Raw genomic sequence first — 21,287 nt, 5'->3', positions numbered from 1 at the left:
GTGGTTCAAAAGAAACTAAAACCACAATGCCCAGACAGAAGTTGTCTCACCGGAGGACTGATTTGACTTAGAATGGAATTAAATCTGTCACCAGAACTTCGCTTCTGCCATTTATACATACCCAACATCCTAAAAAATCTAGAACAGGTGTCAGCAAACTATGGCCAAATCCAGCCCACTACTTGTTTTTTGGACTGTGAACTAAGAATGGTTTTTCCAATTTTGAATGTTTGGAAAAAATCGAAACAACAATAAAATTTTGTGAGGGAAAAATTGTATGAGAAATTAAAATTTTAATTTAAAATTAAATAAAGTCTTATTGGAACACGGCCACTCTCTTGGTCACATATTGTCTATGGCTGCTTTTGTGTTACAACAGCAGAGTTGGAGAGTTGGAATCATATGACCCACAAAGCCAAGGTGACTTTGTCTGTTTAATGTCTGTCCCTTTACAGAAAAGTTTGCTGACCTCTGACTAGAAGAACCAACAAGGGAGTTGCCTTCAGATATCCAAAACCTGTTAACATTATTCAGACCTAGGTATTCTAGAGGGTAAGGTGATGAGGGGAAACTCAAAGTTTAAAGTTCCTAGTGGGGACCCAATGGCGGTTTCATGGATTTACCTTCTGTCAGTTAGCCATCCGAACGTGATATTGCCAATAATGTCAATCACCCCAAGTATGGACATGAGAAAAGCAGCTTGCTGGTGACTCACTCCAATACTCAGAGCATAAGGCACCATGTATACAAAGAGAGGGCTGCAGCCATAAGCCATAAATAGAACAGAGATGGCCAATACAACGAAGTCTGACATCAGTAAAAAATTGTATTCCTGCTGCAAAGAGCCACAGAGGCAGGTCTGCACCCATTCTTTAGTCCAAGTCGAAGAGGGAGACGCCCGCTGAAAGCCTTGTGTCTCAGTTCTACAGACATGGTTCTGCTCTGAAGTTGTTTGGTCATCTTTAAGAGTAATTGGCCGCATCAAGGCGCCGCAAACACAGAGATTCAGAACGAAACCCCCAAGGATGAGTAATGCTCCCCTCCAGGAAAATTGTTCAATAAGGAGCTGAACCACAGGAGCCAGGAGGAAGATGCCAATGCCGCTTCCCGACATGGAGATCCCGTAAGCAAGGGCTTTCCGTCTGCTGAAATACTTCCCAACCATGGCAATAGCTGGAGAGTAACAAAGTGCGAATCCAAGACCTGGGGGTAAAGAGAGCCCTGTGAGCGCTGGTGGCGCGGCGCGGAGAGCCAGGGAAAGGGCATTTCTCAGAATCATGCTATGTGGAACAAAGAGAATCTGAGTCAAATAAGCCCTTGGAAAACTGCTTTCTACACCAAGCTGAAAGTGAGTCTTCCCTCACCAGTCATCCACAATTTGCAAAGTATAGCATATATATGACTTTCTTCTTGGGAAGAAAAGCCTTAAGGGAATATGACTTAAGCAAAATAAAATGAAGAACTTAAAAACTATTATACAAGCTCAATTTGAATTAACTAGAAAATCAGGATAACACTGACCTAAGAAATTTATTCTCCCCACCACTTCTTTTTTAATAAATTAAAATTAATTTTAATAAATTAAATTATCTCTGGATAATTTAAGTAGTTTTAAGTTATCCAGAGAATTACTTCAACTCTTCACTGCCCCTGAAGACACAACTCTGATAATCTGGACCACACTGGAATTTGGGTCTAAATAGCATTTGTGACCCCGTGAAAGCTCCAGAGTAATCTCACATATTGGGAAACGCTGTGCCAATTTTATACACGAACGTAGCATGTACACGTAGCCACCTGAAAATATCCCTTAAAGTCAGCAGAACGCCTCTTCAAGATTTTCCATTTCTATTCCTTTTAAGTCAAGAAAACTTGGAGGGCTTTAAACCTGGAATTTAAATGTCAAGGAGGGAAAAGGAGAACTACCTTCAGCTCCTGTTCCCATCTGCAGAGCAGAGTGAGCAGTGATCCCAATTTGCCTGGACTGAGGGGTTTCCCAGATGTGAGGCTTTCAGCACCAAGACCAGGATAGTTCCTGGTAAACTGGGATGATGGGACACCCTAGCAGTCAGGCCCTTTGGATGACAGGGGACAGATACCTTTTGTAGCTGACAGAGCTAGATTTATAACCTTACTACGAGATTATATCCTTTATTGGCCTGATCATGCTACCCCTGTGGCCCAGACAAGAGTTAGTGTTACCCTCCCCTCTAAGTGATGGGGCAGAAAACTGCTACTCTAGTCCCACCAACCAAGCCCACCTTGATCCTATGCAGTCCCTGTAAGTGTGATTTATGGAACGCACATCAGTTGCTTCTCTTTCTATGGGCTTCATTTTTCTAAAGATACTTCCATAACATCGAAAGAAAATGTGCAATGTAAGAATATTCACAGTGGCTTTCATTTTAAAATGGTAAAACCCCATTTATTGGACAATGGTACTCACTATAAAGTAGGGGCAACTCAGGTCAACCACAGACAGTATTTCAATGTCTTGGCAAAGATGTTGGGAGAATGATCATTGCCGAAAATTTATGTTGCTCTGGCTAATGTCACATTGCTTCTGAGTGGAGAATCTCAGCCATACACGGCTGCCCAAGGGAAAGCCAGCAGTCACTGCTGTCAAGTGGCTGAATTAAAGTGGTGACACATTTTCACTACAGTACGACAGTCCATTGCATTTCTAGCCCGTTTGGTTAACTGCTAGGTAGGCAGACATTAAGATAAATTATGCATCTTACAAAATGAATATTTTATGAATTACTGATCTGTTGGTGGGCTTGACAACCCCTGGATAGGGTGGGGTGAGAAGGGTGGTACGAAGTGCCCTTACCTGTAAGAACTCCCAGAGTGAGGTAGAGATGCTTCAGACTGGTGGCAAATGAGCCCAGGATGAGACCAGTAGATGCAAGCAAGCCACCCAGCATGATTCCCACTTGACAGGAAAAATGGTTACTGACAACACTCCCAAGTGGAGCTTCAAAAACAATAATAAATAGGTTCAACACAAAGGCCCTGAGGGCACTGTGGAAAGGCTGTGGGCTCTGCATTGGCAGAGCAGAGGACGACCCATCTTCAAAGCCTCGAGCCCGCCCCACTCATTCTACAGATTTGGAAACCAAGGAGAGAGGAAGTGACTTGTCCATGGTCCCACAGAGAATAAGTAGCAAAGCTGGAATGAGGATCACATTTCCTGACTGGCGTTTGACGGCTCATTCCACATCTCCATTCTATGACAGCCATAATCCCAGGATTATGTGGTGTTTTTTAAACAGTGAATCAGCTCCTTTAAACTACATGTCACTTGCACAGCGATGTGCCTTGTACGTTTCATATAGTGTTGATCATACACAATTAACAATAATTATGACAGGTAAATGGTAGAAAAGGAAAGTGGGCAACACGGCATGGCCAGCAGTGTTATGCAGGAAAAGGCCAGGCAGAGAGATCATAGACAAATTTCACAATCTGGCACTGTTTCCAGGCTTTTGGAAACCCTGTGGATGAGAAATCAAAGCCCAGAAGATCTAGGAAATGAGATGATGACATTTTGGTTGGCCTCACTCTATTTGTGGTTTAACAATGTGTCAGAATTGTGCCAACTTCCAGGCTTATAGACTAATAATTAAAGCTGGAAGAGGCCAAACAGAAATTGAAGCTTAGGGGAATATGACATACCCAAGATCACCAAGAACTATACAGTTCAGGGAACCTTACACCGAGTGCAGGGTTATTTCACCCTGTTATTCTGGCTCCTTGGGTCTCTCAGACTGATGGCAGAGATGATGGGTGAGGAATGTATGTGAATTTCTTTCTGAAGAATAATTCATGCTGACACCAGTACTCCTAGTAACAAGATCAGAAGAGCCAATTCTCTAGGTATCTGTGGAGTATAATTTTTATATCGATCAGGTTAAAATTGGGTGTGACACAAATGTACACGATAGAATCAGTCGTCAGCTTAATATCCCATCTAGTTAGAATAGTGGCTGGCTGCATATATAACCTCTGGAGAATAGGAATGAGCAAATCTCCTGAAAATATATCTAATTCTTCAGACTGATGCTGCTATGGCTATTGGAAAGTGACAAAATGTATACTAAACTCAATGAAAAATGTTCACTTCCCTGTTCATCATAGGACAGATATGGCCCCAATGGGTGTCCCAGATGTGATTCTGCAGAATTTAAATATTCTGCATCTAACATGACCCCGCTCTTAGCTCAATGCCTCACATGGTCATTGTGACCACTGTGGTCACTGAAGGCCATTTATTCCTCTTTGAGGGATTATAAATATTCTCCAAAAGATAACAGTGAGAGAAATGAATCACCTGTATCCTCCATGAAAGATAAACATGGCTGTCTTGGCATGCTCACACAAAGGCTGTGCCTAATCATCTGACCCTGAAAACCAAGTGATCATCTTACTGGTTAAAATAAAAAAGACAGGCTAGAAATAAAACCTGAAAATATGGTTTCTTGATCCCTTATGACCTTCCTGCGTTATCAGTAGCGTCTACTTAGCCATCTCATGAAACCTAGAATTGCACTCAAATTCCTCCCAACCAAGGAAATACATTTCAGCACAAATCAACCAATTCCTGATTATGTACATTTTTCTAAAAATAAATATGAATCAGTACCTAGAATGGAATAGATGACATTATTTATGATACCAAATAATACAGTATTTCTCTTTTGCCATTAAGACATGGCCTGAAGAGATAACAGTTTTCTAAACTACTCAGGAGTCACCTAAATGAAAGGATTAAATGGGTCTCGTCTGCAAATAGATCATTTTGATTTGACCCAATTGCGGAAAATTTCTATGGCACTCATTTAATAACTTTGGTTGGAAAGTTTTAAAAAGAAAACTCTCAAGGTTAGTTTTTCCTTAGATCGATGAGAGATTCCATGAATCTTGAGAACACTCTGTACACCGTACGTAGCACCTGTGTGGCTCTTGATGAAAACTACAGCCATAGTGAATGTGCTTATCTCATGATTGCACCATTCTATCCTTCTACAATACTTCCCTAAGAATGAAGATCGATGCATGAAAAACGAGCCAAATTTTGAACCCTCTGGGAAGGGATGAGAATGAAAATAAGACTTGAGACGTGATGCACACATTGTTGGCACTCATTTAAGGAGATCACATTGAAATGGCTCATGGTACTTTCCAGTGGCTGTTTATGTGACTGGAGAACGAGGGGACCACAGCATTCAGAAGAAAGCAAGCATATACTGTACGGTTAACTGCGTCCAAAATCAGGACAAGTACTGTGATTGCCCAGTTCCCTATCTCTATAGGTATGTGTCCAATTGACTGTATTCACTACCTGGTCCATCTGACATCAGCCAAGAATGTTAACTGCAAAAGCACATCTGGGGGAGTTTGGCTAAATGCAGGATCATACTTTTCTTTTTATATGGTTTTAGCCAATTTTTAATCATAGCCCTTCTACTCAGAAAAACTGGTCATCAAAGGCAGTGGAAGGTCACTGTCATGTATAGATCAAGGGTAGCCAGTAATTATCTATCCCTGGAGATACTCACCGCAGAGCATGGTCACACAGTCTACAATGGAATGGATCCAGGCTGTCTGTGCATAATCCTGAGAGAAGTATGTCTGGAAGTCCACAAAAAAAATTGAAATACATCTGAAAAAAAAAGTGCAAACATTTTATACCAAAAAAAAAAAAAAAAAAGAATGAACATGTATTCGATTGAGAGTTTCAAGTTTTGGTTCAATCATCTGTTCCAGTCTCCAGGGGTTTTAATTGATTTTCAATGGTACGTTGCTGGCCTGTAATAAGTGGGAAATCAGAAGCTAACCATTGAGATGTTCTAAGGGATAAGAACAAGTGTTTAGGACTTCCCTGGTGGCACAGTGGTTAAGAATCCACCTGCCAATGCACGGGACACGGGTTCGATCCCTGGTCCAGGAAGATCCCACACGCCGAGGAGCAACTAAGCGCATGAGCCACAACTACTGAGCCTGTGCTCTAGAGCCCTTGAGCCACAACTACTGAGCCCGTGTGCCGCAACTACTGAATCCCACACGCCTAGAGCCCGTGCTCTGCAACAAGAGAAGCCACCGCAGTGAGAAGCCCACGCACTGCAACCAAGAGTAGCCCCTGCTCGCCGCAACTAGAGAAAGCCCGCGCACAGCAACGAAGACCCAACGCAGCCAAAAATAAATAAATTAATTAATTAAAGAAAAAAAGAAACAAGTGTTCACCCACTAGAGTGGCTGCTGAAACCAAGTGGTTGCGAAGATCACTGCTGTAGGGAAGGTCTTATGGAAAAGATGACAGGTCAGACACATGGATTGTTACTCATCATACTGTTTCACTAACATCTGAAACTTCTAAGAGGTTGTTATACAAGTTAAGACTTGACAATAAAGTATTATACATCACCCAGCAATTTCACTTCTAGGTTTTAAGCAAAGTTAATAAACAGATGGTGATGATACTAATAATAGATACACATAAAAGGATATACTCCGGAGAACTATTTATAATAGCCAAATATTGTAAACAGCATATATGTCCGTCAGTAAGGGACTGGTTAAGTAACTTATAGCACATCAATAAAATGAAATATTATTAGGTATTAAAAATGATTTGCTTTGTATTTATTGATTTGGAAATAAATTCACAATATAATGCTAAGTAAGTTACAAAATAGCTCATATAGTAAGGGCTTATTTTTATAAAAATGTACTTCATGTAACTAGAAAAAGACTGAAAGCATATTAACCAAAATGTATCCGGTCATTATATGTGCATGGTGAGGTTATAAATGATTTTTTGTCTTTATTCTGCGTTTTGAATTATTTTACAGCGAACCTGATTTCTTATACAATCAGAAATTTATCTGCGTGTGTGTATATACATACGTATGGGGGTGTATATACAGAGACAGAGACAGAAACAGAGACAGAGACAGAGAAATTTTTATGCTGAAAAATAGCTAATTACTTAGGAAAAACAAGACATAAGTGATCCAGAAGCAATAGTTTGGAATGAACCGCACACAGATAATTCAAAACAGGAAGCTTTTAGAGCTCCGAGATAGCAGGGAAAGAAATCAGGCCTTGCAGCTTGGAGATGAGATAGGAGGATATCTGTCTCCTTGGACAGGACCACATTCCAACTCATTATGCTTCAGCAGCCCCTAATAACCTGTTATTTTACTCTCTCTTTCCTCTCCAGTTGCTGCTGGATGTAAAAGTGAGTGATAGAAAAGTTAAAGAAGGGGGAAGAGAATCAGGACTGCTGTGTTATGATGGTCCAGCTTCATGGGCATACAACCTATACAGTCACACAGAATCTGGCACTCAGAAGCATTAAACTTGGTTCAACTCAGCTGTCACTGTCTTAAAACTCCTAATAATTTTATCTTTGAATTTGCATATTGTAAGTGAAGTCCAATGGGACAATGAAGCATGCATGTGAGCAGAGAGCTACGGATTCTTCAGTCTGCAGTTCTGTGCTTTTCCATTTGCACATAGTCTTAGAGATGCCCCAGGACACAGAATTCCAGTAGACTCTTGTGTGGGAGTCCAGTAAGACTCAGACTGAGTACCAGGTAAGTGTGTTACACCTACAGCTGAGTGAGCATGTGCACAGGGGAGTGACAGAGAAAGACCATGCTTTCCTTTCAAACCAAAACTTGCTTCAAATGCAGAAGGCGGCAATGGTGTTTTAAGAAAGACAAAGGGCCGAGGATTCCTATCAGATCCTTTCTTACTCGCGTTGCTTCTCTGGATTAGCTGATCACTTATGCTGAAAATGATGACACAGAAGGAAAGTAAAAGGTAGGGCTACCGGTAATATAAAGATGAACGGCAGATTTGTGCTACTAATTTAACATTTCCATTCTCTTTACTCAGAACAACACTAAATAGTAAATTTAAAACACCGTGAAAAACCGAGACCGCTGAAAAAAGGAAAAGCTTCCCATTTTAGTACGTTTACCAGCCCTTTTTCTCCTGCCTTTTGAACAAGGGGTCCTGCATTTTCATCTAGCACCAGGCCCTGTAATTATGTTGCCAGTCCTGGTGATAGGAAAGAGAAAAGAGACGGTATAGGGCAGCGATCACCAACCTTCTCGGCACCAGGGACCAGGGCCCGGTTTCGTGAAGACAATTTTTCCACGAAGCGGGGCGGGGTGGGGTGAGGTGGGGGATGGCTCAGGAGGCAATGCGGGCGATGGGGAGCTGCCGATGAAGCTTCGCTCACTCTCGCCCTGCTCACCTCGTGCTGGGCGGCCCTGTTCCTAACAGGCCGCGGGCTCGTGTCCGCAGCCCGGGGGTTGGAGACCCCTGGTATAGGGTGCTAAATTCTAAGTCCCAGAAGGTACTGGGATGGAGTTTGATGTGCAGAGTACAGAGAGGGATCAACCCTTGTGGGCAGGATTAGGCAGAGTGAGCTGGGCAAACAGGTATAGGCCTGACAGGCCTCAGCCAATCCCCAGGGAAATGGGCGGGCCTTTACGCACCTCCCTCCGTCAATCATTGGATATGGGCACCGCTGGAGGGGCGAGCTCTCGCGAGAGGCAGCTCTGCGCAGGTGAGGGGGACCCTGCGGACACTGACAGCTGATGTTCACCCTGCAGCTGAGGCCCTCCAGATGGCACACCTCCGTGTTCACCAGAGTCCCGTTCTTGTCCTCCACACTGAGCACTGTATGGGATGATATCTATCAAAGGGACATCCAAAGTTGTCCTTCCCCTTTCACTGATTTAAGAAACCAGACAACGCGCTATAGTAGATCCGATGCTAGGTTAATAATTATATCAGAGTTTGGAGTACTGAAACATAGTCACGACGAAAATGCAGAGAATGATAACATAAACTGCCCGGCTGAGTATATAAATTTAAATTTAATTAAAATATTGCAGAACTTTTTCTAAAGCATGAGCTAACTGCAACAGACTTATACTAGTTTTAATTCGGTACAACAATAACAGGAAACTCTACGATGTCTCTTAACATCCTAAAGATTGCTAGACTAGTACAAAAAGTCTATTATTTTCTCCTAACCACTAGGCCTTCGATTTAAGTGAATAATGATTTCTTGGATATAGCCTCAGTATCAAAATAGTTAAGTTATCCTTAGCCCAGGGTTTCTCAGTCGAAGCACTATTGACATTTCGGACCTGATAATTCTTTGTCCTGGGGGCTGTCCTGTGCGTTGCAGGATGTTAAGCAGCATCACTGGCCCCTGCTCAGAATGTCTCCAGACGCTGCCAAAGGTGCCCCCGGAGAGCAAAGTCAGCCTGTTTAGGACCACTGATCTAATCAACCATCAAATTCTGCTATCCTACCTTATACATATCTTTCAAACGCTGCCACGGAGCTCCATTGCCTTTATCATTTATCATTCATGACAACACTTCTCTCCTGGACTGCAGCCAAAACCCTCCTAACTGATTTTCCTGAATTCACACTTGGCTGCCTTCAGTATATTCTACACTCCATGGTCCAAGTGTCCTCCTCACTAGAACACAAATCAGACCCTGATGCTTCAAACTTTTTTTTTTCCCGTTGCGGAGCACAGGCTCCAGACGCGCAGGCCCAGCGGCCATGGCTCACGGGCCCAGCTGCTCCGCAGCATGTGGGATCTTCCCGGACCGGGGCACGAACCCGTGTCCCCTGCATCGGCAGGTGGACTCTCAACCACAGCGCCACCAGGGAAGCTCACTTCAAACTTTTTAACATGACTTATGAGACCCTGCGTAAGTTGGTCCTTCTTAGCATCTCTCCTTTCTTCCCATCTGGTGCAAGCCTCCCTCATTCTTTTAGTCTCAAGATAATAGTCAACTCCTCCAGGAAGGCTTCCTTGACTACCTGAGTCTGGGCTTGATACCTTTCTTAAGTATTTCCACTACATGCTGGACCCTTACCACACTGTGTGGCAATGTGCTTTGCATTTGTTTGTATTCTCCACTAGACTCTTGCTCTGTGACAGCAAAGACCAGGTCTGTCTTATCTTGCATTGAATCCCCAATATCTAGTACCATAGCTTCCATATATGCGGTGCTCATTAAACATTGTTCAAGGTTCAAGGTACGAAAGGAAGGAAATTAGGAGGGAAGGCAGGCTGAGAGTTGCTAGAGAAGTCACTGGAAGATAAAGAAGTGAAATGGTTGAGTAGCAACTTCAAGAACGTGAATGAAAGGAAGAAGAAGAACAGATGGCATCTATGTAGGAGCACGTGGCTAGATACGGTACAGTAGAGGTGTGAAGAATCTGAGCTTATAAGCTGAGAGAAAGAATTAGTAAAAGAGAGATGCAGAAGTTGGAAATGTGGAAGAACATAGGACAACTAAGAGGAAAGCACCCCAAACAATAATAAGATATTTTGGTGTTGTAAATCATAATCTCTTCTCTCCACTAAATTGTTTTGGGGGGTTTAATATTTGTGGGACTATGTTTATTTCTTGTGACTTTTTTTACCTGTTCTGTTATTTTGTTTTCTGTTTGATGGTTTTTTCCCAACTGATTTGAATAGTCATATCTAACTGTAGGTATGTAAAATTCAGAAGTAACACCTGAGATTCTTGCCCACACATGTGAGTAGGCTTGTCAGAGGTAAAATTTAATAACCACATACATATGCTTCTTTTTTTAATATATAAATTTATTTATTTTTTTATTTTTGGCTGTGTTGGGTCTTCGTTGCTGCGTGTATGCTTTCTCTAGTTGCAGTGAGCAGGGGCTTCTCTTCATTGAGGTGCGCGGGCTTCTCATTGCAGTGGCTTCTCTTGTTGTGGAGCACGGGCTCTAGGTGCACGGGCTTCAGTAGTTGTGGCATGTGGGCTCAGTAGTTGGGGCTCATGGGCTCTAGAGCAAAGGCTCACTAGTTGTGGCGCATGGGCTTAGTGGTTCCGCGGCATGTGGGATCATCCCGGGCCAGGGCTCGAACCCGTATCCCTTGCACTGGCAGGTGGATTCTTAACCACTGTGCCACCAAGAAAGTCCTGAAATATGATTCTTAACATAGATATTGTGTTTGGTAACAAGATGTCTTGAAGAAAAAATATGTAAGCAAGGCACATTAACGAACAGAGGGAGTAAATAAGTAAGAATGCCTACTTTAATAGCCTGCACAACTTTAAGCTTATATAAATTTTATGTGTAAGGAAGCATCATCAGTTACAAGGTAAGAGTGAAATATGATTTTTAAATGCCCTGGATTATAAATGGTAGCATTGTCTGTAAAGCAAAAGCCAGCAAGCAATATAAACGTCCATCAATAAAAATGTTTTAAATAAATTATGGAAACATCCATATGGTGAAATTTTAAGCACCTACCTTTCAGTGAGGTAGAGCCATATGTGCTGATATGGAAATATTTCCAAAAGATATTATTAAGCAAAAAAAAGTTCAAAACAGTGTGTATAATATGATCCCATTGGTGTAAATGAAAAGAACATGCTTTATATATGGACATAAGGTTTTTAAAAAATTTTCTGGACAGATCTCAAGAAACTATTTATGAGATTAACTTTAGGCAGGGAAACAGGGATTCAGGAAGTGAGGAGAAAAAGGCTTTATCTTATATGTTTCTGTATTGTTTGAATTTTTACCTTCCAGATGTATGGTTTAACCTTTAAGCATATTATTTAAATCAAAGAGAAGGGAACACTCCCAAACTCATTTTATGAGACTAGCATTATCCTAATACCAAAACCAGAAAAGAACATTACTAGAAAAGAAAACTACAGGCCAATATTCCTGTTGAGTATAGATGCAAAAATTCTGAATAAAATACTAGCAAACTGAATTGGCAGCATATTAAGAGGATCATTCACCAGGTTCAAGTGGAATTTATTCCTGGGATGCAAGGATGGTTCAACATACACAAATCAATCAATGTGACACATCATATTAATAGAATGAAAGAAATGAATTGTATGATCATCTCAATAGACACAGAAAAAGCATTTGACAAAATTCAACATCCATTTATGATAAAAACTCTTAACAAATTGGGCATGGAAGGAACATATCTCAGCATAATAAAGCCATAAGTCACAAGCCCACAGCTAATATCATGCTCAATGGTAAAAGGCTGAAAGCTTTTCTTCTAAAATGAGGAACAAGACAAGGGTGGCCACTCTCATCACTCCTATTCAACATAGTCCTAGAAGTCCTAGCCTTGGCAATCAGGCAAGAAAAATTAATAAAAGGTATTAGAATTGGAAAGGAAGAAGTAAAATTGTCTCTATTTGCAGATGATATGATTTTATATATAGAAAATCCTAAAGACACAACCAAAAGGCTCTTAGATCTAATCAATGAACTCAGTAAGTTGCTGGATATAAAACTAACATACACAAATCAGTAGTGTTTGTATACACTAACAATAAAATTTCCAAAAAAGAAATAAAGAAATTGATCCCATTTACAATAGCCTCAAATACAGTAAGTTTAACTAAGGGCAGGAGATCTCTATGCTGAAAACTACAAGACATCAGTGAAAGAAACTGAAGAAGACACAAATAAGTGGAAAGATATCCCATGTTTGTAGACTGGAAGAATTAACATTATTAAAATGTCAACACTATCAAAAGCCATCTATATATTCAATGCAATTCCTATCAAGAATCCAATGGCATTTTTTACAGACGTAGATAAAACACTCTTAAAATTTATATGGAACCACAAATGACCCTAAATAGCCAAAGAAATCCTAAGAAAGAGGTATCACACTTCCTGATTTCTAACTATAATATAAAGCTGTACTCATCAAAACAGTTTGGTACTGGCATAAAAACAGACACATAAACCAGTGGAACAGAACTGAGAACACAGAAATAAACCTAAGCATCAACTAATGTTTGAAAAGGGAGCCAAGAATATTCAATGGAGAAAAGACAGTCTCTTCAGTAAATAGTGCTGAGATAATTGGATATTCACATGTAAAAGAATAAAACTAGACCCATATTTTAGACCACTCACAAAAATTACCTTGAAATGGATTTAAGGATTAAATATAAGACCCAAAACTATGAAACTACTAGAAGAAAACATAGGAATAAAGTTCCTCAACATGGGTCTTGGTAATGATTTTTTGGATATGTCACCTAAAACACAAGCGACAAAATAAAAAATAAACAAGCAGGACTACATCAAACTAAAAAGCTTCTGCACAGCAAAAGAAATCATCAACAAAGTGAAAAGAATGGGAAAAAATATTTGCAAACCACGTATCTGATAAAGGGTTAATATCCCAAACATACAAAGAATGCACACAACTCAATAGTAAAAAAACAAATAACCCAATTTTAAAAATGAGCAAAGGACCTAAATAGACATTTCTTCAAAGAAGGTATACTAAAGACCATGAAAAGATGCTCACCATCACTAGTTGTTAGGGAAATGCAAGTTAAAACCACAATGAGCTATTACCTCACACGTGTTAAAATAGTCATCATCAAAAAGATAAGAGACAACAAATGCTGGTATGGATGCAGAGACAAGGGAACCCTTGTGCACTGTTGATGAGATTGTAAATTGGTACAGCCACCATAGAAAACAGTAGGGATAAAAATAGAACTACCATGTGATCCAGAAATTCCACTGTTGGGAATAGATCCAAAGACAATGAAAGCACTAACTAGAAAAGATATCTGCACCCCCATGCTCATAGCAGCATGATTTTTAATAGCCAAGACATGGATGGATGAATGGATAAAGAAGGTGTGGTATGTATATACAATGGAATATTATTCAGCCAGAAAAAAATGAGGAAATCCTACCATTTGCAACAATATGAACAGACTTTGAAGGCATTCTGCTAAGTGAAATAAGTTAGAGAGAGAAAGACAAATACTGTATAATCTTAAATATATGTGGAATCTAAAGCAACAACCAAGCGCATATAAAAAGAGATCAGACTTATGGTTACAAAGGCGGGGGGTGGGGAGGGGAAGGGAATTGGAGGAAGGTGGTCAAAAAATACAAACTTCCAGTTATAAGATAAATAAGTACTAGGGATGTCATGAACAATATGATGACTACAGCTAACAATGTTGTATGATATATAGGAAAGTTGTTAAGAGAATAAATCCTAGGAGTTCTCATCGTGAAAAGTTTTTATCTTTTTTCTTTTCTTTCCTTTTTATTGTAGTTATATGAGAAGACGGATGTTAGCTGAACCTATAGTATATGTAAATCAAATCATCATGCTTACAAACTATTATATATAAAATAGATAGACAACAAGGTCCTAATGTATAGCACATGGAACTAAATTCAATATTCTGTAATAAACCATAATGGAAAAGAATATATATATTCAGTTATATATATATATATATATATATATATATATACACACACACACACATATAAAAAATTGAATCACTTTGCTGTACACCAGAAACTAACACAACACTGTAAATCAACTATACTTCAATAAAAAAAATCATGCTGTATGCCTTAAAATTATATAGCGATGAATGTCAATTAGTTCTCCATAAAACTGGAAAAAGAATTAACTGCCCAATAGGCACTGATCCTCTGAATTGACAAGTCACCGTGCAGGCTGCTTTCCTTGTCTCTGTCTCCAGTTCTCTTGGTTGCTTCCTGGTGTGTCACCCTTTTCTCCTCTGAGCCTATTGTGCTCAGGTATCCTCCTCTCAGCCTCTCCCAGGAACCTCTGAAAACAGGCCTTTGCCGCCAGCCACAATCCTCTTTTCTGGTTCCCAGCTGCCCTTCTTATAGAAGCACTAAGCTCACTTCCAGAACTTTCCTCTCATGGGAATGATGAAAGTTTCCACATGTAAGAACAAAGATGAAAGAGATGCCTTTTAACTCTATGACCTCCTCACTCCCAGAACACAAGATCCATAATCCAGACAGGAGAAAAATCAGACTCAACCATCATATTATTTTAAACAAATCTACAGTTTATTTTGACACATAATCAACGAATCCTTACTGTAGCAAAAACAAACATCCTGCTTCTTTCCTGCATTATCTATTTGTTATGGGGGGTACATCGATGCTTTTATTTATTTTTATTTTTTATTTTTGTGGTACTCCGGCCTCTCAACTGTTGTGGCCTCTCCCGTTGTGGAGCACAGGCTCCGGACGCGCAGGCTCAGCGGCCATGGCTCACGGGCCCAGACGCTCCGCGGCATGTGGGATCTTCCCGGACCGGGGCACAAACCCGCGTCCCCTGCATCGGCTGGCGGACTCTCAACCACTGTGCCACCAGGGAAGCCCGATGCTTTTATTGATGATGCTATCAAGTGAAGATATGTAGTGCAAATCAGTTTCTTTGGCTGCCAAGGGAGTGTTGCCAGAGAAGAGCAACAGAGTTCAATTTGAATGAAGGCACCTCTAGAGGAGAGAGCTAGCACATGCAGATTTCAAGTGTGGCTTTATTCCAAATGTAAATGAGATGAATCATCTCAGTGTACACACGTTTAACTTAAGTATAGTCAAGGCTATGCCCTTGGGTAAAAGGAAAAGAGGAAACATGACCAAATGAGATGAGAGAATCCCTGTATTTATGCTCTTTCTGTCCTTCAACCTAGAAATCAGCCTCCACTACCACAGCCAAGTGCAAAATGAAGCAAAAGAAGTTAAACTCTAGGCTTTAAGCTTCCAACGGCTCAGTATTCTGGTGAGCCGAGATGTTTTCAAGGACTATTTTGAGCTTATATATTTGTCCTTTGTGGGATGAGCTGCTTATGAAAAGAAATGTCTGGCAGAGCCATAATATTGAGCTGAAAATTGTCCTAACCCTCCAGGTTTATGTGGCAGAGATTATAGGAGACCACTACCCAGGACTTTTAAGTGTCAGGAAATCACATTCCTTGCAAAGAAAAAGATATCCGATCAGTCAAAGGAAACACACACACATGCACAAAACATATATTTTCACAATGACAGGTTCAGAACTAGAACGAAGCCGACTTAGAAAAAAAGACAAGCCAGGTCATCTGATAATAAATGGAGAAGAAAGTCCCACCTACCTGGTTACTGCCCGGGTGCAGATGGTAACAAGGAAACAGCCAGCCACAATCATCCAACCCCATCCTCCATCCGGTGGGGAGGTAGACTGAGCTCTATTTACTTTTGCCATGGTTTCAGTTCTTTTTTCTTCTTTTCCAAGTTACTCCAACAGCCCAGTTATGATCTTGGAAGGGTCTGCTGTCCAGTGATTTCCTGTTGGCATTCAAGACTGGTATAGAATGCTACCTGGAACATGGGTTACTGGCCATCTAAAACCAAAAATCAGGACATAGTTGTATTTTATTGCCATATCCAAAGACACTTTTTCACTTGGTGAAAATGATTATTACTTTCCTGTTAAATATGATTATTTGTTAACTGTGAATACTGGCCTAGTGCAAAGACCATTAGTTGTCCTTGGAACCTCTCCCCCTTCTTCTTTTTTTAATAACAGATCTTCTCAACTTTTAGCCAAATCCATGACGACAGTTTGGATACCATACCTTGAAGGTAGATGTGGCAACGTGGTTTAGTCTAGACTAAAGGGATATGAGCAAAATATTACATGCCACTGCGGGTTCCTCAGCTCAAAGGCAAAGGCACTTTCTTAAGACTTCCGCCACCTCCTTTCCCATAGACTGGAATGTGGATGTGGGGATGAGAGAGTTCCAACCACACAGGCCCAGACATCGCCCAAGGGGCTGGCAGAGCTGCAGGACAGAAGGAGCCTGGGTCCTCAAACGACTCTGTGGGGAAGAGGTGCCTCTCCAGCTCCCGACTTCACACACCCCTCACTGTTACACCAAAGTTAAATAAGCCTCAGCTTTATTTGAGGCTCTCCATTCTGGAGTCTTTCTGTTACAACAGCTTAGGCTATGTCTTAATTATTATACTGAATGATTCTGACAGTAACTGCGTTGGCCTTTCTGACCAAGAATGCTATAATTCTTAGATGGAAAAAATTGAAGCAAGAAGAGAATGAAAAATAAGTGAAACAGAATAGAAAGCCCAGAAGCCAGCACATAATAATTCAATACAACTAAATAAGGAAGCAAAGAGGGATGGGGAAAAAAAGGATTATTTGCCACCTCCCATTACAACTCTCCATTTAATTCCTTTTTTAAAAAAATAAACTTATTTATTTTTGGCTGCACTGGGTCTTCTTTGCTGTGTGCGGGCTTTCTCTAGTTGCGGTGAGCGGGGGCTACTCTTCGTTGCGGTGCGTGTGCTTCTCATTGCAGTGGAGCATGCGCTCCAGGGCACGTGGGCTTCAGTAGTTGTGGTGCATGGGCTCAGTAGTTGTGGCTCGCGGGCTCTAGAGCGCAGGCTCAGTAGTTGTGGCTCATGGGCTTAGTTGATCCATGGCATGTGGGATCTTCCTGGACCAGGGCTCAAACCCATGTCCCCTGCATTGGCAGGTGGACTCTCAACCACTGCGCCACCAGGGAAGTCCCTCCATTTATTTCTTAACCTTCTAGATAGATCAGAGCTAAATGTAAAAAAGAAGTCATTTAGAATCTAGGAGAAAACATATGCAAATAATTATCTAACCTCTGGATGGGAAAAGGACTCCCTGAGATGTAAAGTAATGTTAACAAACCAAGGTAAAATTTTGTTGATTTGTCTAAATTAAAATTTAACATGTCTATACGCCAAAACATGTAATAAATAAGACCAAAAGGTAAACCATAGACTTGGGGGGAAAAAAAAAAGCAACACATGATTCAGAGAAGTAACATCTGCAACATTAGTTCATTCAACTACCAACACTTATGGAGGATCTAATGTGTGTTAGGCATTATTCAGGACACCGAGGATTCAGTGATAAGCAAGACACACACAGCTCCTTGTGGCAGACAGTTTCTAAGCTACCCCTACGGTCTCGCATCCTGTTGTTCTTGTCCTTGTGTAATCCCTTCCATTGAGTGTGCGTGGGACCTGTGACTTGCTTCTAACCAGAATATGGCACAAGTGATGACACATGACTCCCATGATTAGGTCATGCTGAATAAGACTCAGCCTTGCTAGTCGACTCACTCTCCCGCTGGCCTTGAAGAAGCAGGCTGCCGTGTTGCACACTGCCATGGAGAAGGCCACGTGGCAGGGAACTATGGGCAGCCAGGAGCTGAGGACAGCCTCAAAAGCTAAAGTGACAGCAAAAAGCTAAAGCTCTCAGTCCTACAACAGAAGGAAATTAATTCTGCCAACATGCCAAGTGAGCTTGGAAGCAGACTTTTCCCCTAGTTGAGCCTCCGGTTGAGAACACACTCTGGCTGACACTTTGATTGCGGCTTTGTGAGACCCTGAGCCAAGCCAGCCAGGCCCAACTAAGCGCGGCCTGAATGTGGTCCCACAAGAACTGTGAGATCAAGTGTTTCTTACGGTATACTTTGGCATGTCAATCAAGCTTCTTAATTACAGTTAGGGATGAATTTTTTAAGAGACTAAATCAGAGTTTTAACAGGTGATTTTTCCACTGGATTGAGCCAATCACCCAATTTGGGGTACAATTTTATAATGATCACCAGAAGAAATTTTAAATAATATTGATTAAACGAAACATCAGGGACTTCCCTGGTGGTCCAGTGGCTAAGACTCTGGGCTCCCAATGCAGGGGGCCCAGGTTTGATCCCTGGCCAGGGAACTAGATCCCGCATGCTGCAACTAAGAATTTGCATGCTGCAACTAAGGCCCAGCGCAGCCAAATAAATAAATAAATAAAATGAATATTAAAGAAAAAAAAAGATCTGCTCTTTATAAATAAATAAATAAAACATCATTTCAAATATGACTAAGCATGCATTGTTTGGTGACCACAGACCACGCACCACCTGGTAAATCATGGACAAACCAAACTGTCTAATAAAGAAAAATTTACTTTAAAACCATGACTTTCTCAAGAAAATGGCTCCTGTGTGCCGCAACTAAGACCCAGCGCAGCATGAATGAATGAATGGATAAATAGATAAATATTAGAAATACAACAAGGGATGCAAAGTTGAAAAAATTAAAAAAATAAAAGAGACCCCAGAGAGCTACTTTGCCCCTTCTGCTGTACGATGTCACAGTAAAAGCATGGCATCTATGAACCAGGCAGTGGGCTCCCACCAGACACTGAATCTGCCAGCTCCTTGATCTTGGACTTCCCAGCCTCTAGAACTATGAGAACTAAAGGTCTGTTTAAGCCACCCAGGCTGTGAGATTTTTGTTATAGCAGCCTGTACCAGCTAAGATATCTAAAACTACAGATTTCCAAGTCGTCTTGAAAAACTGAGAGCGCTAAAGATACTGGTCTGGCATTCCTTCTTGGCAGCCATCAGCTGGAGTCAAGTATGACACCCTTCCTTTGGATAACACCTGTACAGCCCCTTCAGCCCGCCCCTGACCTCCTGTACTGTCCAATCCCTGTGCCATTTCACTCATGTACAACACCTGCCTGACTCCTTTAGGCAATAAGATCTTCCACTTCTGCCTATACTGTGTTGCCATAAATCAAAGTTTCTTGAACAGCCATACGTGAGTCATGTTTATGGCATGCGTGACGCCTAGCACTCTGGCGATTTCAACAGGACTAGCACTGGTGATTCTACCAGCGCCCGCGGACAAACACACACAATGTCATAACTCACCGATCGGACACAAACATGTGTCACGAAATGATAGGATCGGTTGTACAAGTGAAAAAGCCAAAGCTTAGAAAGCTGACTATAGTCCTAGCCTCTTCAGAGTTTTTTCTGTTAAAATAGTCCCCAAGGTTAAATTGTCTTCAATGTAAGATTATAAAGCCATCTACCCATACGTGGACAGTGTGAGACCATCCTCGGTCTGTGCTGCCCAGTGCTGTTGAAAAATTCTGAGACAGGCAGTGCTATGCAACAGCCCTTTGGAAAGCAACACAGGGCAACGGATCAAGGATTAGAAAGTTATTCGTATTCTTTGAAGAGTAATCTCAGTTCTGGGAAGTTATCCTAAGAAAACAATTTAAGAGAAGCTGAACACTACTGGCAAAATAAATAATAGCTGTGCTATGAATAACGTAAAACCGAAACAACCTAAATGCTCAACAACTGGGAAATGTCTAGAGAATTATGATACGTCAAACAAATGGGATAATAGACAATCCTTTAAAATTATAAAGAAGAAGAAAATACTGTAATATGGGAAAACATTTATGATGCAATGCTAAAGCAAAAAGGGGACTCTAAAATTGTGTGTACAATGTGAGGGAAGCTATGTAAAACTTCTGTAAAAGATGTATACTTGTAACTCACAAAGAATGGGGAGAATATGCAAAAAGAAATTTAGGTGGGATGGTATAATTAAGATTCATTTTCGGGCTTCCCTGGTGGCACAGTGGTTGAGAGTCCGCCTGCCGATGCAGGGGACGCGGGTTCATGCCCCGGTCCGGGCGGATCCCACGTGCCGCAGAGCGGCTGGGCCCGTGAGCTGTGGCCGCTGAGCCTGCGCGTCCGGAGCCTGTGCTCCGCAACGGGAGGGGCCCCAGCAGTGAGAGGCCCGCGTACCGAAAAAAAAAAAAAAAAATTCATTTTCAAAATTGCATTCTATTCTGAAGAATACTATAATGGTGGATACATGAAATTATACCTTTGTCAAAGCTCAGAACTGTAGAACACAAAAAGTGAACCCAAATGCAAACTATGGACTTTAGTTAATAATGTATCAATATTTGTTCATCAATTGTAACAAATGTACCACACTAAGCTAAGATGTTAATGACAGAGGAAATTGGTGGGGGAAGGAGAAAGGGTACACAGGAACTCTTTGTACTTTCTGCTCAATTTTTCTGTAAACCTAAAATTTCATTAAAAAATAAAGTCCATTAATTAAAATAAAGTAAAATAAAATCGCATTCAATACCATTTTATATATAATTTTCTGAAATAAATATTTCAGGTTACTCGTGCAGTGTAAATAATGAGCACAAAAATCTCTTTTGTATGGTTTCTCCAGGACTAAAAATAACCATATTATTTACTGACGCTGCACATTGAAAATTAGGTGGGCTTCCCTGGTGGCGCAGTGGTTGAGAGTCCGCCTGCCGATGCAGGGGACACGGGTTCGTGCCCCGGTCCAGGAGGATCCCACATGCCGCGGAGCAGCTGGGCCCGTGAGACATGGCCGCTGAGCCTGCGCGTCCGGAGCCTGTGCTCCGCAACGGGAGAGGCCACGGCAGTGAGAGGCCCAAGTACCGCAAAGAAAAAAAAAAAAAGAAAATTAGGTGATTATCCCATAGAAGACACAGGGAAGGTAACAAGCCTTTGGCAAAATAAAATGTTCTG

The 21,287-nt window shown here is 41.2% G+C and overlaps 1 protein-coding gene across 6 annotated transcripts in view; it reads right to left on the bottom strand.

The window, feature by feature from the left end:
• The window catches only part of SLC16A12 (solute carrier family 16 member 12), an 89,092-nt gene that overhangs the window by 7,510 nt on the left and 60,295 nt on the right, over positions 1-21,287 (bottom strand). The window contains exons 3-6 of one of the 6 annotated variants that reach the window (XM_082854676.1): positions 16,008-16,256; positions 5,562-5,665; positions 2,834-2,977; positions 624-1,203 (exon numbers count right to left, since the gene is read on the bottom strand). In XM_082854676.1, coding sequence (XP_082710802.1) covers positions 624-1,203; positions 2,834-2,977; positions 5,562-5,665; positions 16,008-16,117 — 938 coding nt within the window. In that variant the 5' untranslated portion in view covers positions 16,118-16,256. Of the gene's footprint in view, positions 1-623; positions 1,204-2,833; positions 2,978-3,678; positions 3,884-4,333; positions 4,407-5,561; positions 6,019-16,007; positions 16,257-21,287 lie in introns of those variants that run through there. The other 5 variants (XM_082854677.1, XM_082854679.1, XM_082854680.1 and 2 more) reach the window with 5 other exon arrangements.

Source organism: Leucopleurus acutus (assembly GCF_964270905.1).
Source record: "Leucopleurus acutus genome assembly, chromosome: 14".
Lineage (NCBI taxonomy): Eukaryota > Metazoa > Chordata > Mammalia > Artiodactyla > Delphinidae > Leucopleurus > Leucopleurus acutus.
The sequence above is the reverse complement of the archived record's forward strand: the minus strand, read 5'-3'. Positions and strand labels throughout refer to the sequence as shown.